Source organism: Aquarana catesbeiana, linkage group LG06, assembly GCF_042186555.1.
Source record: "Aquarana catesbeiana isolate 2022-GZ linkage group LG06, ASM4218655v1, whole genome shotgun sequence".
NCBI lineage: Eukaryota > Metazoa > Chordata > Amphibia > Anura > Ranidae > Aquarana > Aquarana catesbeiana.
This window is the reverse complement of record NC_133329.1, coordinates 266,083,122-266,101,343: the sequence shown is the minus strand read 5'-3', so window position 1 is coordinate 266,101,343 and position 18,222 is coordinate 266,083,122. Positions and strand designations below refer to the sequence as shown.

The 18,222-nt window shown below is 42.7% G+C and overlaps 1 protein-coding gene across 6 annotated transcripts in view; it reads right to left on the bottom strand.

Annotated features, from left to right (window-relative positions):
* Nucleotides 1-18,222, bottom strand: part of NBEAL1 (neurobeachin like 1) — a 371,002-nt gene that overhangs the window by 34,903 nt on the left and 317,877 nt on the right. For 5 of the 6 annotated variants that reach the window (XR_012244983.1, XM_073633306.1, XM_073633307.1 and 2 more), the window contains 6 exons: nucleotides 11,716-11,825; nucleotides 11,520-11,637; nucleotides 11,100-11,197; nucleotides 4,699-4,815; nucleotides 4,428-4,517; nucleotides 20-129 (listed from right to left, as the gene is read on the bottom strand). Coding sequence is in view for 5 of the 6 variants with exons in the window: in XM_073633306.1 (XP_073489407.1) it covers nucleotides 20-129; nucleotides 4,428-4,517; nucleotides 4,699-4,815; nucleotides 11,100-11,197; nucleotides 11,520-11,637; nucleotides 11,716-11,825 (643 nt within the window). In the remaining variant the exon portion in view is untranslated. Of the gene's footprint in view, nucleotides 1-19; nucleotides 130-2,022; nucleotides 2,149-4,427; nucleotides 4,518-4,698; nucleotides 4,816-11,099; nucleotides 11,198-11,519; nucleotides 11,638-11,715; nucleotides 11,826-18,222 lie in introns of those variants that run through there. The other variant, XM_073633309.1, reaches the window with a different exon arrangement.

Here is an 18,222-nt window from a genome sequence, read left to right as displayed (position 1 = left end):
GGTCGCATAGTTCACTTACTTTTGATTAGTCACAGTCTGATCCTTGGTAAAGGTGAAATAATTGGAAATACTCTTGTCATAAGGCAACCATCCGTGAGTTCCAATAATCAAATTTAGATTTATTGTCACCTTAACAGAAAAACACAAAGAAAACCAGATCTGTTAAAAAAAAACGTTACAACAAACTGTAAAACATTTTGAGGTTCTTTTAGTTTTAACCCTTTCATGACTAAGCCTATTTTTGAAATTTTGTGTTTACAAGTTAAAATCCATATTTTTTGCTAGAAAATAGAGAAAATAGAGTCCCAAACATTATATATATATTTTTTTTAGCAGAGAATCTAGAGAATAAAATGGCGATTGTTGCAATATTTTATATCACATGGTATTTGTGCAGCGGTGTTTTAAATGCAAATTTTTGGGAAAAGGGACACTTTCATGAATTTTAAAAAACCAAACAGTAAAGTTACCCCAATTTTTTTGTATAATGTGAAAGATTATGTTACGCCGAGTAAATAGATACCAAACATATCACGCTTTATAATTGCACGAACTCGTGGAATGGCGACGGTACCTAAAAATCTCCATAGGCGACGCTTTAAATTTTTTTTACGGTTACCAGGTTAGTGTTACAGAGGAGGTCTAGTGCTAGAATTATTGCTCTCGCTCTGACGATCGCGGCGATATCTCACATATGTGATTTGAACACCGTTTACATATGCGGGCGCGACTTCCATATGCGTTTTCTTTGCTGCGCGAGCTCGCAGGGACGGGGGTGCTTTAAAAAATTTTTTTTCTTATTTATTTTATTTATTTTTATAAATTGTGTTTAAAAAAAAATAAAAATTTTTTGATGACTTTTATTGCTGTCACAAAGAATGTAAACATCCCTTGTGACAGTAGTAGGTGGTGACAGGTACTCTTTATGGAGGGATCGGAGGTCTAAAAGACCAATCCCTCCTTTGCACTTCAAAATATTCAGATTGCCGTTTTCAGCGATTCTGAATACTGTGTATTTTTTAAAAATGGGCGCCATTGGCAGCCGAGTAAACGGGAAGTGACATCATGACGTTGCTTCCGTGTTCACGATTAGGAGGCTGGAACGAAGCTTCGTTCCAGCACGTCCCCAGCCGCCGGAGGCGGCCAATTGGTCATCAGGCCTCCCGATGGAACGGGAGGCCCGGTAAGAGTGGCGGGATGGGGGGACGTCCCCTCCTGCTCCTCCGGTATAACAGCCGAACAGGAAAGCCGATCGCCTGCTCTATAAAATAGTACTGGGATGATGCCTGCAGCTGCGGGCATCATCCCGGTATAACCCCGGAAGGCCGAGTACGCACATCTGCGTACGCTCGGCGGGAAGGGGTTAAACTAGATCTAATCTGGTGAGACACTTTAGCACCCTTTAGCGAGTGTGCTCTAAAAGTGCTTACTATCCAGAGCGGATTGGCAGATTGCATTCCACTTTGCACACAAGTCCTCCATCTCTTGCTACTCACAAGAAAATAACTTCAAGATCATGTCTAGATGGTACAGGGACCCTGCTACTCTACAAAAAATACTCCCATCTACCTCGTCTACCTGCTGGCGTTGTACTGCAGCCACAGGCACATATCTTCATGCCTGGTGGGAGTGTGGTCAGATTCGACCATTCTGGAAACAGGTATTTCAGGTATATGATAAATCTCTGCAATTGACCCCTGAGATAGCCCTTCTTTTCATATTTCCGGGATCAATAACGTCCCAAAAACGGTGCTTATTGGGCTTTTTTCTATCGGCGGCCCGACAACTCATTCCCCTTTTTTGGAAAATAACCATCACTCCCCCACTATCTCTCTAGGTCTCCACGATGAATGACATCATGCGCATGGAGGAGATGTTGGCGCTAGACAATAACACATAAGAAAAATATACAGATTTGTGGTCTGCCTGGCGGCGCTTCTCCTCCTCAAACACCCTGGCTGAAATGCTTCCTGTCTCTCAGAGCACAGCTTCCCCTCTACCCTGATTTCTACCCAAAATCAGAGGATGATCCTCACCTATTGAGTTGATGTCCTTCTCTCCCAGTCTCTCCCAGCAGATCCACTTCCCACCCTTCTCCTCTCTTACTCCTTTCTCTCTTCTTCTTTCCTTCCTCCTCAAACTTCTTTACTGTTTGACATAAAGTGATTATATGACTATATACGAAATCTTAGGCGCAAGCATTGCTGTGGGCAATAGCCATTTGGCTTGCTATTTGCCGCTTTTCTGTAAACAATATGTCAATTATGTCTTTGAATGATCTGCTTATCCTACCAATAAAAATATTTTCAACCCTAAAAGTGCTTACTAATGAATTATGGGGTCTGCCATTACTGATCAGTGTAACATGGCACCCCCCCATACCTGAAAGTACCCGAGGGCTTTCACACTGGAGCGGTGCGCTGGCAGGGCGTCAGAAAAAGTCCTGCCAGCAGCTTCTTTGGAGCGGTGAAGGAGCGATGAACTCACCGCTCCTCCACCGCTGCTCCCCATTGAAATCAATGGGGCAGCGCTGCAATACCGCCGCTCTGGCGGCGCTTTGAGGGCAGATTTAACCCCTTTTCGGCCGCTAGGGGGGGGTTAAAACTGCCCCCGCTAGCGGCAGAATTGTGCCGCTAAAACGTTGGTAAAGCGGCGCTAAAAATAGCGCCGCTTTACCGCTGATGCCAGTGGTGGCACAGTGTGAAAGGGGTCTTAAACACATGGTCAAAATGTAACATAATGAAAATCAAATGCAAGTATGATCATAAAGCATCAAGCCCCCCCCCCCCCCCCTCCAAGGGAACCTTCTGCCAAATGAACACTGATACTAAGTAGAAAGATAGCAGATACATGAACATCCATACATGGGACAATACCAGTATGCTATGAAGTAAAAGCAAAAAAAGTCAGACCAATGGAAAATACAATACTGGGCACACCTTTGATGTAGATAAGGCATGCCAAGTCCACAGGTCAAAATGTATCCAGTGTTTTCATGTGAAGATCTTATACCTCCGCTTATACCTCCCCTTTATTTTCACAAGTCCTTTTAGCCATTTGAGTGGCAAAGATGTGTGCTATACATCATTGCTGTACATTGGGCGGCCCCCTGATAAAATGATGAAAAGGGTGCCCACCCGCCCACCCATTCACATACCCTCCAGCATGGAGACTGCCACCTGTCTTGCTGCCTGTCTATGTACTTCTCTGTTCAAAACAGCAACCAGGGATATCAGGGAACACGATTCTCATGTTTACTGATACACTTCTGTGTGTAAATAAAGTCGAAATTGCAAAGTCATTAGTACTTCCAGATCCACCATCACTGAGGCGCTGGGAGATGGGGAAAAAAGCAGATTCCTCCATCCACACAAACAAGGTGGATGAAGGAATCCCTATCGATGGAACAGGATATTCGGACAGCTGCACCTGGGGCTGTCAGAATACACTGATAAATTGATATACTGTAAATTTATGTATTTTGATATGAATTTGTGCAGCTATCATAGACTCTACAAAATCAATAGGATCATTTATTATTTCTCTAAGGCTTGTGATTTCAAAAAACACAGTGAATTCACTTCAGCAGTGGAATGGGAAGGTGACTTCCTGAGTCCTGAGCCCTCCGCCTCCCCCTACAGGGCAGTACTAGGCAGTGCAGTACTGTAGTGTAGTGTACAGTACTGCAGTTTTTAAAGAGGATTTGTGTGTGTGTATGTATGTATATACTGTATGCGTATGTACATGTGCGTGTGTTTGTATGTATGCTTTTTAGGGCTCGTTCATAACAGTGGCAAGGATCGTCACTCCTCTGAAAACGATCCCTGCTTGGACCATTTTCAGAGGCATTTGACAGGCGCTGAAGAGGCGATATGTTGCCACCTCATGCCTGTTTTAACCCCCTAAATGTAGCATCACCATGCCGCAACTGCAGTTGCAGTGCAGCCCCATTCACCTGGAGGTATACTTCCAGCTGTGCCCACAGCATATGTATGTCCCCCACTGCAGCTAAAGTGGGAGCAGTTGGGGGTGGTAAAAATGCTCCCGTTGCACCCCCTCTGCACATGTGAAAAAGCCCTTGGTTCACATCTGTGCAACTGCATGCTGTGTGTAGGGCAGCCGAATCATTTCAAAGGGCTTCCCTACCCATAGAAACACAAGGAAAGAAGTTCCTAACTCATTCTTTAAAATTGCACCACACCAAAAATGCACTGGGGTGCCATTAAGAATAATGACACCCCTCTGCCCGTCTGCTAAGGCAGCACGTTCCCTGACCTAGTAACGTGAATCAAGCTTTAGACTGGGGTGCCTTGAGACTGAACATACTTTTCAAGGGTGCCCTGATTGCAAAAAGTTTGAGAAACACTTCTTTAGACTAAGATAGTCAATTCAAATGTTAAAAACACAAATCAAAGGAAAAAACTCACCAGCGTTTCTGAACTTCCCTGAGTTATGAAGGAACGCATTTGGTTCTTTGGGACAATGGCTTTAACAACTGGGATGTCATCGCTAATTCCCTGGAAAATAAAAGCAAACCCTGTGCAGTTTTTCAGCTGACAAAGACTATATGATAATATGAATGAAGACAGTAAGGATGGAAACATAACAAATAAGAAAAGCAAGACAAACATTTGTTCATATATGACCCTAAATTCAGCTTTAAAGTGGATGCATTTCTGTTTTTCATTATTAAGTTACCTTTATGAAAAATGATTTCATCTCTGTGAGGTTCTGGAATAAATTCAGTGGTGCGTTGTCCAGTTTAGTCTGTCTCATTAGCACTTCCTCTGCAGATAACCGAGGAGGATGAGGCTCCTTTTTCATAAAAAAAATGAATATCCATTCAGTATCATAGATTACTGCAATAAGCATTTTAGCCTACATTAAAAACTATAGTCTTTTTTTTTTTTTTTTTTTTTGGCATAGCGTGGGCATGGGTTCTGTACTAATTACAGTACTGGCATGATGACATTCAGTAGAGTGGCAACAACAAAAATGGTAGGCAACTGGCATGCAGAGCAGCTTCAGTAGACTGGTCTTCACAATTGGAAGTGTTTGGGTGGGAGATCAAGGGATTGAGGAGTACATTAAAAGGATAGTATTGTTTTCATTTTTCCTAAAAGTTTTATTGTCCGGATTGTATTTTAGACCAGTTTCTTTTGTATTCTGTATGCAACAGTCAATTCACAAAGATTATTGCATAGGTTTCTGCTTTCATTTTACCTTTTTTTTTTCTTGTGGCATTAACAGTGAGGTTCTATAGAGTAACTATCAAGGGCCCACATTTTGCGTATGGTATATGCCCATTGATTTTGTTTTAAAATATAAAAATATTAGTAGTCAATTTGTGAGTTAGCACAGCTAAAATTTAAGAACTAAAAAAGTATTTAGATGTGGTGGCCGCATTTTTTTAAGCTTTGCTTCCTCTTCTTCAGCCGGGAGAATCTGCTAGTAACACTTTCTGTCCTAGTGTGACAACGCTCGCTCACTGTACTGTATCTATGGAAAAGCAGAGTTGTCAACCTAAGCAAGAAAATGTGACAGGACTACAGGACCCCTCCTTATCTAAATAACTTGGACTGAGGGAGACAGCTAGGAACAATGTTACTAATAATGGTGCGGCGGACGTAAACAGCACAGAATGTTTCAGCCAGCAAGATTTAGGATCAACAGGTTTTTTTTGTACTTATTAAACAGCTATAATAAAATGTTTTCGATGGTATATTTAACTGAAAATGACCAGATAACAGAACCTCATTGTTAGGGTTTAAAGTGGATGTAAAGGCTGAAGATTTTTTTTTTCTTAATGCATTCTATGCAAAAAACCTTCTGCATGGAACCACTCCTCATTGGCTCAGAGACAGCAGCGGGAACCACTGGCTCCCACTGCTGTCAATCACAGCCAGTGACGAGGGAGCGGGGCAGGCCACACTTTGTATGTCTACGGACACATAGAGCTGGCTCTGGAGCAAGCCTGCACGAGTACCCCCATAGCAAGTGGCTTACTATGGTGGGCACTCAGAGAGGGGAAGGAGCCAGGAGCGCAGGAAGGAGACCAAAGAAGAGGGGGATCGGGGGCTGCTCTGTGCAAAACCATTGAGTATAACAGGTTTGCTATTTAATAAAAAATTATATTTGAAATTTAAATCACTTTGTTTCCCTGTGTTGGGAGTGCATTTGGAATGAATGTCAAACCCAGGTCAGCAAAATACCACTGATATAATTGAATAGTACACATGGCAGTTCAGAGGCTGCATTTGACCTGCTTTGCAATGTGCTTTGTTTCTTTGGAATGAGCATGTCCTAATAAGGTGCGTTTGATCTGGGTGCAAATAAGGACACATGCAGCCTTTTCTTGTCTGCAGCATTTGCAAGAATTGCGAGTCCCTAACAATTTCAACATGTTGCTTATCCGTCTCCTGCCCCCCTCTGGTGCCATATTTGGCACCTTTCAAGGGGAGGGGGGAACGGGTACCTGTTTTTGACAGGTACCACTCCCCACTTCCGGAGATGCCACCGCGGTGCCGTCTCTCGGAAGTTTGGCCCCCCTTCTCCTTCCTCCGCCGCTAGGCCAATTAGAAAGCGCAGTGTGCTTCGCGCATGCGCAGTAGGGAACCGGCTGTGAAGCCTAAAGGCTTCACTGCCGGGTTCCCTTACCAGGAATAGGGAAGGCTGCACCCAACAGTGGATCTAAAGATCGGCTGGGGTGCTGACATTGTGGGCTCCCTGGACAGGTAAGTGTCCATATATTAAAAGTCAGCAGCTGCAGTATTTGTAGTTGCTGACTTAAAATTTTTCGTGGGGGGGAGCTGGACCTCCTCTTTAAATACTTTCCCTCCAACGTTGAGATGGCCTAAAGAAAAGTTATTTGGCAAAAAAATAAAAAAATTTAATGACAGTTAAACACCGCTTTAACTATTTCAGCCCCGGAAGGATTTACCCACTTCCTGACCAGGCCATTTTTTGCGATACGGCACTGCGTTACTTTAACTGACAATTGCACAGTCGTGCAATGCTGTACCCAAATAAAATGTATGTCCTTTTTTTCCCCTCAAATAGAGCTTTCTTTTGGTGGTATTTGATCACCCCTGCGGTTTTTATTTTTTGAGCTATAATTCAATAAAACATGACAATTTTGAAAAAAAATGTTTTTTTACTTTCTGCTATAAAACACACCCAATACATTTAAAAAAAAATCAAAAACCCCAATAAGCGTATATTGATTGGTTTGCGCAAAAGTTATAGCGTCTACAAAATAGGGGATAGATTTATGGCATTTTTATTATTTTTATTTTTTTTAAATAGTAATGGCCATGATCTGTGTTCTGTCTCTGTGGGGAATGATCGCGGGCCGCTGATTGGCTCCCCCGCTGATTAGCTGTCGAATCACAGCCCAGAACCCTATTTTGACAATCAACACAGGGCTCTGTACAGAGGGAACAATCGCTTTCTTTTCCCTGCAAAGCATGGAAAAGAAACAAGTCAATCTGTAGTAAAAAGCAGCACATATTACACACTGTTATACACACAATTAACCCCTTGATTGGCCCTAGAGCTCAACCCCCTCCCAGCTAGTTTCATTAGTACAGTGACAGTGTATATCATTAGCAGTGATCACTGTATTAGTGTCACTGGAGAAGTCAGTGGCAGTTAGTCAGTTCGTGGCAGACTGCTTTCTCACTGCACTATCCAAGTCCCACTATAAATCGCTGCCTTAACTAGTATTAAAAAAATAATTAAATAAATACAATTCCAGCGTATAAACCATAGTTTGTAGACTCTATAACTTTCACGCAAACCAATATACACTTATTGGGATTTTTTTTACCAAAAGACATGTAGCAGAATATATTTTGGCCTAAGTTTATGAAGACATTTTTTTTTCATAGCAGAAAGTAAAAAAAAATATTGTTTTTTTTTTTTCAAAATTTTCGGTCTTTTTTTGTTTATATAATAAAAATAAAAAAACACGGTGGTGATCAAATACCATGAAAAGCTCTATTTGTGTGAAAAGAATGATATAAATGTCATATGGGTAGAGTATTACATGACCGCGCAATTGCCGGTTAAAGCAGTTAGTTAGTAGTTAGTTAGGTTGAAAAAAGACACAAGTCCCTCTAGCTCAACCAATAGAAAAAAAACACAACATACAATCCCATATACACAAGTATACCCACAGCTGATCCAGAGGAAGGCGAAAAATCCCAGCAAAGCATGATCCAATTTGCTACAGCAGAGGAAAAAATTCCTTCCTGATCCCCCAGAGAGGCAATTAGATATTCCCTGGATCAACTTTACCTATAAATGTTAATACCCAGTTATATTATGTACACCTAGGAAAGAATCCAGGCTTTTTTTGAAGCAATCTACTGAGCTGGCCAGAACCACCTCTGGAGGGAGTCTGTTCCACATTTTCACAGCTCTAATGCCCCGTACACACGATCGGACTTTGTTCGGACATTCTGACAACAAAATCCTAGGATTTTTTCCGACGGATGTTGGCTCAAACTTGTCTTCCATACACACGGTCACACAAAGTTGTCGGAAAATCCGATCGTTCTGAACGCGGTGACGTAAAACACGTACGTCGGGACTATAAACGGGGCAGTGGCCAATAGCTTTCATCTCTTTATTTATTCTGAGCATGCGTGGCACTTTGTTCGTCGGATTTGTGTACACACGATCGGAATTTCCGACAACGGATTTTGTTGTCGGAAAATTTTATATCCTGCTCTCAAACTTTGTGTGTCGGAAAATCCGATGGAAAATGTGTGATGGAGCCTACACAGGGTCGGAATTTCCGACAACAAGGTCCTATCACACATTTTCCGTTGGAAAATCCGACCGTGTGTACGGGGCATTACCGTGAAGAAACCTTTCCGTATTTGAAGATGAAATCTTTCCTCTAGACGTAAAGAGTGCCCCCTTATTCTCTGCGATGACCTTAAACTGAATAACTCAACAGGAAGTTCACTATATGGACCCCTTATGTATTTGTACATGTTGATCAAATACCCCCTTAATCTCCTCTTCTCAAGAGAGAATAAATTCAGTTCCTCATAGCGGAGCTCCTGCATGCCTCTTAGCAGTTTGGCTGCCCTTCTCTGCACTTTCTCCAGTTCCCCAATATTCTTATATTCTTTTTGAGAACTGGTGCCCAAAACTGAACTGCATATTCCAGATGAGGTCTTACTACTGATTTGTACAGGAACAAAATGATATCTTTCTCTCTGGAGTCCATACCTCTCTTAATATAAGATAGGACTTTGCTCGCTTTGGAAATCGTAGCTTGGCATTGCATGATATTATTAAGCTTATGATCTATCAAAACCCCCAGATCCTTCTCCACCATGGATTTCCCCCAGTTGTACCCCCCCTAGTATGTATGATGCATGTATATTTTTAGCCCCCAAGTGCATAACTTTACATTTATCAACATTAAACCTAATTTGCCATATAGTTGCCCAATGAAACAGTGCATTGAAGTTGGCGACATCCTGTAAGGACGTTATTTTACTGCATAGCTTGGTGTCATCTGCAAAGACTGAAATGGTACTTTTAATCCCAGACCATATAATTTATAAATATATTAAAAAGTAGGGGTCCCAACATTGACCTTTGGGGTACACCACTGATAACCTTAGACCATTCAGAGTAAGAATCATTAACCACTACTCTCGGAATTCTATCTTTTAGCCAGTTTTCTATCCATGTACAAACTAATTTTTCCAAGCCTGTAGACTTTACCTTACACATTTGCCATGTGTGGAGAACGGTGTCAAACTCTTTTGCAAAATCAAAGTATACCACGTTCACAGCCACTCCTTTGCTAAGGTTATACTTACCTCATAAAAAGAAATCAGATTTGTCTGTCAACTTCTGTCTTTCATAAATCCATGCTGTCTGTTGCTTAAAATATTTTTTCCAGCAGGAACTCATCTATGTGGTCTTTTATTAAACTCTTTAGTATCTTCCCAACATTAGAAGTTAAACTAACAAGTCTATTGTTACTTGGTAAAGACTTTGATCCCTTTTTAAATATAGGCACCACATTGGCCTTACATCAATCCAGTAGTACTATTCCAGTCATTAATGAGTCCCTAAAAATGAGAAACAATGGCTTTGAAATGACAGAGCTCAATTCTTTTTGGATCCTTGGGTAGATGCCATCTGGTCCAAGTGCTTTATCCACCTTTATGCTGTCTAAATATTTCTGGACCATATCAATTTTGAGCCATTGTGGATCATTTTGGGCTGTGTCAATATCATCCCCATTATGGACATGAGCTCCCCCATGCTCCTTTGTATACACAGGGCTGAAGAAAGTATTATATAAATTTGCCTTCTCTTTGTCCCCAGTCACCCACTCCAGATTATTTTGTAATGGGTCTACATGCTCAAACCTGACCTTTTTACTATTAATATATAAAAAAAAATATGTGGGGTTTGTCCTACTATCTTTTGCAATCTTTCGTTCATTTTGAATTTTTGCGCCCTTGATTTCCTTTTTACATATTCTGTTATATTCTTTGTAACATTTAAACAATTATAGTATTCCTTCATTTTTATATTTTAAAAGCTCTTTTCTTATTATTTATAGCTTTTTAAACGTTGACCGTGTGCCACATAGGTTTTATTTTTAGCCTTTTAAACTTATTGATCATGGGAATATACTTTGCAGTGAGTTTGCATGCAGTCTTTTTGAAGAATTCCCATTTCTGCTCTGTTTTCATCTATGGCATTATTCCCGCCCAGTCTAAGTCCTGAGCAGCGCTCATCCTTGGAAGATTTGCTCTCTTAAAGTTAAGTGTTTTTATATTTCCTGTATGTGTTTGTTGCTTACAGCTAACATTAAATGAAATCATGTTATGGTCAATGCTACCCAGATGTTCTTTTATATGAAAATTGGTAATAAGCTCTGAATGGTTTGAGATTACCAGGTCCAGCAGAGCATTATTCCTAGTCGCAGCCCCAATAAAGTGAAGTAGTAGTGCAGTGCTGAACAGCAGAAAATGGCCTGGCCACAAAGGGGGTAAAATCTTCCAGAGCTAAAGTGGATATACTTTATGCAATTTAACAGGCAACACAAAAATGAATACCTTTAACAACTGGCAAGGTGTTTGGCCAAAGTTATTAATCATTCCTTCTATTGCTTTTCTTTCTTTCTCATCAGCGATGGCATCTAGATCCACAGCACCTGATTTTGTATGAAAAACAGGGGAAAGATGAGAATTTGCAATAAAGAGGTGAACTTACAGTATTTACAGGAACAATACACACAGTGGTGCCAATAATGTCTAAAGGCACCCCATGCATTTATTAACGTGCGTGCCAAAACCACATGAACTCACAGCACCTTGCGGTTCAATGCAGCTCAATAGGGACTTTTTTGCGTTTCTCGCATGTAGAGCAGCCCTGAAATTAATGGGCTGCCCTACATGCGACGCAATAGAACGCACAGAAAACATACACACTCATTTTTCTTGATAAAATATAGGTTTGGTATGTATGCTCTGTACCTTCATAGCTACAATAGTAGAAAACATTGAGAGCTTCTACAGCTGCCGGTCCTCTCTGCTTGTAACCAAAGATCAAGTCTATCCATTCATGAAGATGAGCAGAAACATACTCTGACTCCTGTGAGAGAAGACTGAATTAGTGAATACATAAATTATTCCTATGTCAGCCAAAGCGTGAAATATCATAAACACGTACCAGTGCTTTCCTGTGCTTGTGGATAAAATCTTCAGGACTTTTGGCCCATTTCGGGAGAATCACCTCATCTACCCTCTCTTTAGATATCTGCAGCTTTCCCAAATCAAATCCTACAATACAAGATGAAAAATAAAATTGGCCAATGAAATAAAAAATATACACCCGTCACTGAGTCTGTTCATGTGATTGCTTCTCCCCACTAATACATACCTTGCCCTTATCACTTTTTCACCCTGACCGGCTGTTGGAGCTCTGAGTTAAAAGCCCTGTGTAAGTGCTATATTAAAGCTTACAAATGGTAATGCCCTTACCCTATGCCCACGCGACAGCACTGCATCATGGTAGGAGGGCTAGAAGGACACCAGCTCTCCCCATACTCAGAAGTGCTGGATATTTTGCATGTCTGCGGCAGTCAAATGTGGCAAATGGAGAGTGTGGCAAAGTAGACAACCAGGGGAAAGGGGTATTAAAAGTACCTATTACTTTGCCCATTTATAGCATAGTTACAGCTGTACTTTAACCAAGTTCCTACCCAGGCCAATTCTGACATTTTTCTCCTAGATGTAAAAATCTGTATTTTATTTTGCTAGAAAATTACTCAGAATCCCCAAACATATTTTTTTTTCTTTTTAGCAGAAACCCTAGAGAATAACATTTTTTCAAAACAACTTACCTGTAAAATCCTTTTCTTGGAGTACATCACGGGACACAGAGCACCATAGTAATGACTATCTGGGTTTATATGCTACCTTTAGGTGATTGGACACTGGCAACCAATAGTAAGAAGGTTCCTCCCATATAACCCCTCCCATACAGGAAGTACCTTAGTTTTTTAGCAAGCAATGAAGATCCCAGAAAAAGAGGGGAGGGACCTCTGTGTCCCGTGATGTACTCCAAGAAAAGGATTTTACAGGTAAGCCGTTTTAAAAATCCATTTTTCTTTATCGTACATCATGGGACACAGAGCACCATAGTAATGACTATCTGGGATGTCCTAAAGCAATGCCTTTGAGAGGAGGAAACATACCTAAACCCCCCTTATTTTAGGCTCCAAATTATAAAGCTGCTTGCAGCACGCTCTGGCCAAAAACTTTTGAGATCTAACATCCAGTTGGTAAAACCTGGTGAATGTATGAACCGAAAGACCAAGAGGCCGCCTTGCAAATCTGAGCCATCAACACTTGTTGGCGCACTGCCTATGACGTACTAACTCGTCTGGTAGAGTGAACCTTGAGATATCAAGGTGGAACCTTGTGTTTCAACTCATAGGCCTGGATAATGACCTGACGAATCCACCTAGAGATTGTAGAACTAGCTGCTGCCTGTCCTTTCTTAGGACCCTCAGGCAGAACAAAAAAGGAGTCAGACTTCCGAAAAGGGGCTGACATATCCAAGTAAACCTTAATAGCTCTCACCACATCCAGTGAATGGCGCAATCTTTCCTCCTTAGATTTAGGGTTAGGAAAGAAGGAAGGTAAAACGATATCCTGATTTAAGTGAAAACTGGAAACCACTTTGGGTAAAAACTCCGGACGGGGCCGCATTACCACCTTGTCCTGATGAACAAACAGAAAGGGTTTCTCACAAGAAAGGGCAGCCAACTCCGAGACCCTTCTTGCTGAGGTTATAGCCACCAAAAAAAACAATTTCCTAGTCAATAGGATCAAAGGAATATGCTTAATAGGCTGAAAGGGTTGACTCTGTAGAGCTGAAAGCACTAAGTTCAAGTCCCATGGGCACAAGGGTAGTCTAATTGGTGGCCTTAAATGTAGTACACCCTTGATAAAGGTTTGTATCAACAAATGAGATGCAATTGGCCTCTGGAAAAAAAAACGATAAGGCCGAAATCTGTCCTTTAATGGTTCCTAAGGACAAGTTTAAGTCAATTCCTGCTTGCAGGAAGGCAAGAACCCTCCTAATTGTATACTTGAAAGGGTGCCATCTTCTCTTCTCACACCATGAGATGTATGACTTCCAGATTCTATGGTAAATTTTTCTAGACACTGGCTTTCTAGCATTTATCAAAGTAGCCAGAACAGAACCACTGATACCACGGTCTTTTAGTACTCTGGTCTCAATAGCCATGCCATCAAATTCAGCGACCGTAAAGAAGTATGGTATATTGGACCTTGGGACAGTAGGTCCGGGCGGAATGGAAGACACAATGGGTCCCCTACTGCCATCCTCACAATCTGTGAATACCAAGACCTCCTTGGCCACCGTGGGGCCAGCAGAATTACTGTTTTCTGCTCCATCTGTATCCTGCGTAACAGGTGTGGCAGCATCTGGATCAGAGGAAAGGCGTAAATTAGAGAATACCGATCACAGGGAACCACCAATGCATCCGTCCCCACGGCAAGTGGATCCCTGGCTCTGGACACAAAGCTGTCCAACTTGGCATTGAACCTGGATGCCAGGAGATCCACCTCTGGCATCCCCCAACGCTGGCGTATTTGAAGGAAAACTTTGGGGTGGAGGGACCATTCTCCTGGCAACAACTGCTGACGACTTAGGTAGTCTGCCTGCCAATTGTCCACCCCCGGAATATAGACTGCCGACAGATATGGCACGTGTCTCTCCGCCTAAGTCAGTATATGATTTATTTCTTTTTGGACTGCCCAGCTCTGGGTACCCCCTTGGTGGTTGATGTATGCCACCACTGTGGAATTGTCGGACTGGACTCTGACCGGAGACCCCCGCAGCCTGGCCGTCCAGAATATGAGGGCCAAGCGAGCTGCTCGGATTTCCAACAGATTGATCGGTAAGGTTTTTTCTACCTGGGACCATTTTCCCTGTACGGAGGCCTCTTCCAATACTGCTCCCCTGCGGAGACAACTGGTGTCTGAAGTTACCACCTTCCAAGTTACTGGTGGAAAGGACTTCCCATTTTTACGTTGCTGGTGACCACCAAGAGAGGTCCTGTTTTACCTTTGGGGATAGAGATATTGGATGATCCAAGGCTAGGACAGACTTGTCCCAAGCATCCAGGATCGCTCTCTAGAACAACCTGGAGTGAAACTGCGCATAAGGAACTGCGCTGAAAGATGACACCATCTTCCCCAGCAGTTTCATGCATAATCGAATTGAGGGTCTTTCTACCCTTTTGACTTTCCTGACCAGCTCCACTATTGAGCTGACCTTCAAGGGGGGTAAAAACACCCTTTCCTGGGTCGTATCCAGGATCAAGCCTAGATATGTCAAGATTTGAACTGGATGAAGAGCCGATTAGTCCATATTCAGAATCCAACCTAGGCATCTCAGAACATGAACTGCAGTTGAAACGTTCTCTATCAGGGTGGAATAGGACTGGTCCTTCAACAGAAGGTCGTCCAGATATCCTATCACTGATATCTTCTGAGACCTTAGAGAGGCCAATACTGGAGCCAACACCTTTGTGAAGACTCGAGGGGCCGTAGCCAGACCGAATGGTAGTGCTACAAACTGGAAATGACACTCTTCCACTGAGAAGCGTAGAAACCTTTGATGTTGTCCGAAAATCGCTACATGCAGGTATGCATCCTTGATGTCTATGGATGCTAAATAGTCCCCTTTTCTTAGAGATGCTATTACTGAACGAACCGATTCCATCCGGAAGGTTCGGACTTTTAGAAAGGAATTGAGGGATTTGAGGTCCAGAATGGGCCTTACTTCCTCATTTTGCTTCGGCACTGTGAATAGGTTTGAATAAAACCCCTTGAACTTTTCTTTGTGCGGAACCTTGATAATCATCCTTTGCCTTTTTAGCTGTTCTAAGGCTAGGAATAGGTTTTTCTTCTTTTCTAGATCCGAAGGAACTCTTGATCTCAGAAATCAATTTGGGGGAAAATCGCGGAACTCTATTTTGTAGCCCTGCGTTATAGTGGAGATAACCCACTTGTACTGCACCCACCCTGCCCAAGCATCTGCGAACCGCCGCAGCCTGTCCCCCACTTTTAAGAGTGGGGGCGCCCCTTCACAAGGAGGACTTGGCATTGGCCTTATTCGGCTTCTGAGTCCAAGTTCTTTTCTGACCCTGAGGTCTTTTAAAGGCAGGTGGTTGAGGCCGTCGATACTTCTTGGGAGATTTGGGCATTATCCACTGGACAGGTTAAGCTTTTATTTACTGAAGAAATAGCAGCATCCACTAAAGGTGTATCCCACCTTTTTTTGAACTTTTCCTCCATCGGGTACAAAAAAGAAAACCTTTTAGGAGGTAAGTATATTCTGTTCGGATGTTCCCAATCAGCGTAAATCAATTGCTCCAATAATGGGTGCACAGGAAACGCCTGAGAACCTTGCAGAGGTCGCAAGGATCCCAATGTAGAACAGGAAATTTCTGGCCCTTGTACAAGGGGCAACTTGAAACCTGCTCTTGCCATTTCGGGTAAAGACTGGATAAACAGCTTTTGAGATTGCAAAGCCATCAACGGTTCCTCCGAACCTGCGTCCCCTGCAGAGGACTCCTCTGCTTCGGCATTTTTATCCCCTATGGCCACCTCCTCAAAATCCTCTGCCCATTCAGGATCCAAATCACAAGGACCCAATTGGCTAAGGGAGTCCTGGTGCTCAAGTGACTCAGCACTGGGACCAGTCTCAGGAGATGGAGATCTATTTGGTTTCTTCCCTCCCTGCGTTACTGAGGCAATCATACCTGCTATTTTGCCTTCAAGACCAGCGAGAGCTGATGTTAAGTCATCCTTAGTAACATAAGCCGAAGCAGGGATATTAGTGGTGGCCACAACGCCTGACAAATGCAATGGCTCAGCCAGGCCAAATGCCACAGGTCTTTCAGGGGAGACAGGTACTGCAGTAGCCTGAGGTTGATCTCCTGTTTTTGAAGGAGTCACTTTAACCCCTGGATTAATCCTGTTCCCTGCACCTCGTTTTCTGAAAGACATGCTTACAAGATTTTGGGGAAACTTACTGTGCTATATGGCTGTATACAAAGCCTACTATAGCCTCCTTACAGAGTTTGCAAATGCCCAACTCACGTGCCCAGCTCTGTGTCCCACTGCGACCGGCTCCTGGCTCCTCTGAGCCAAAACGAACAGCACTGACACACGCAGGCGCCTGACTTCCCTATGTATGCATGCGTCGTCACGTGACATACGCACGTCCGGGACTTACTGCGCATGCGCACGCCCGTGGGAAACATGCGGCCGCGATGCCGCCATCCCGCGCGCTAGAGCGCGCGGGTTGCGCACGCGCCGCCTGCGCACTACCCGCATGCACGCGCCTGCGACCCTACGCGCGGTCCCCAACAGGGAACCTAGTCTGTGCAACTGCTCTCTGGAACCACACAGTGGACACAAAAGGCACTACAATCTGACATAACATTATATAAATAATGTAATAAAATGGGGCCTCCAAAGGAAGCACTCACCGATCCTCGCAGCAGAGCCTGAGATAGGCCCAATCTTCCCCCATCACCGCGGGTAACACCACTGAGGAACTTCAGAGACCGTGTCCCCTTTTGTTTTAGGGTCCACACCCCTGGACCTGTAAATCACCCTTTAGGTTTCCTTGGGCAAATAAAAGACCAGGAATACCATATCACAAGGGTCCAGCTCCATAAGGAAACATTACAGGCAAGACCCTGTTCTTGAACCAGGGCTCGGGTACCATCCACTTTAGCATGATATGCCATCCGAATTGATCCGATTATAACATCCTCACTGGGACATTATCAGAAGCAAGAGCTTTCACAGCTGTGACCATCACCTTCAAGACACTGACAAAAAACTAGGGTACTTCCTGTATGGGAGGGGTTATATGGGAGGAATCTTCTTACTATTGGTTGCCAGTGTCCAATCACCTAAAGGTAGCATATAAACCCAGATAGTCATTACTATGGTGCTCTGTGTCCTGTGATGTACAATAAAGAAAAGGTGGTCGTTGCAATTTTTTATGTCACACAGTATTTGCACAGCAATTTATCAAAAGCAAGTTTTTTTGGATAAAATACACTTTAGTGAATTTAAATGCAAGAAAACACAATATATAACCCAATTTTTTGGTAAAACATAAAAGATGATGTTATGCCGAGTAAATAGATAGCGAACATGACACAATTTAAAATTGTGAACGCTTGTGGAATGGTGCCAAACTACGATACTTAAAAATCTCCATAGGCAACACAATTTTTTTACAGCTAACCAGTTTAGAGTTATAGAGGAGGCCTAGTGCTAGAATTATTGCTCTCGCTATAATGTTTGCGGCACTACCTCACATGTTTTGTGCGAACACTGATTACATATGTGGCTGCGACCTACATATGCATTCGCTTCTGCATGCAAGCACGAGGGGATGGGGGTGCTTTAAACAACATTTTTTTTATTATTATTTATTTTATATTTTTATTTTTACACTGTCTATTTTAATTACTTTCATTCCTATCACAAGAAATGTAAACATCACTTATCATAGAAATAAGGCGTGACAGGTCCTCTTTATCTGGGGTCTATAAGTCCTCAGATATCTCCTCTACCCTGAAAAGCATGAGAGCAAAAAAAAATTGATCTTTGCTTT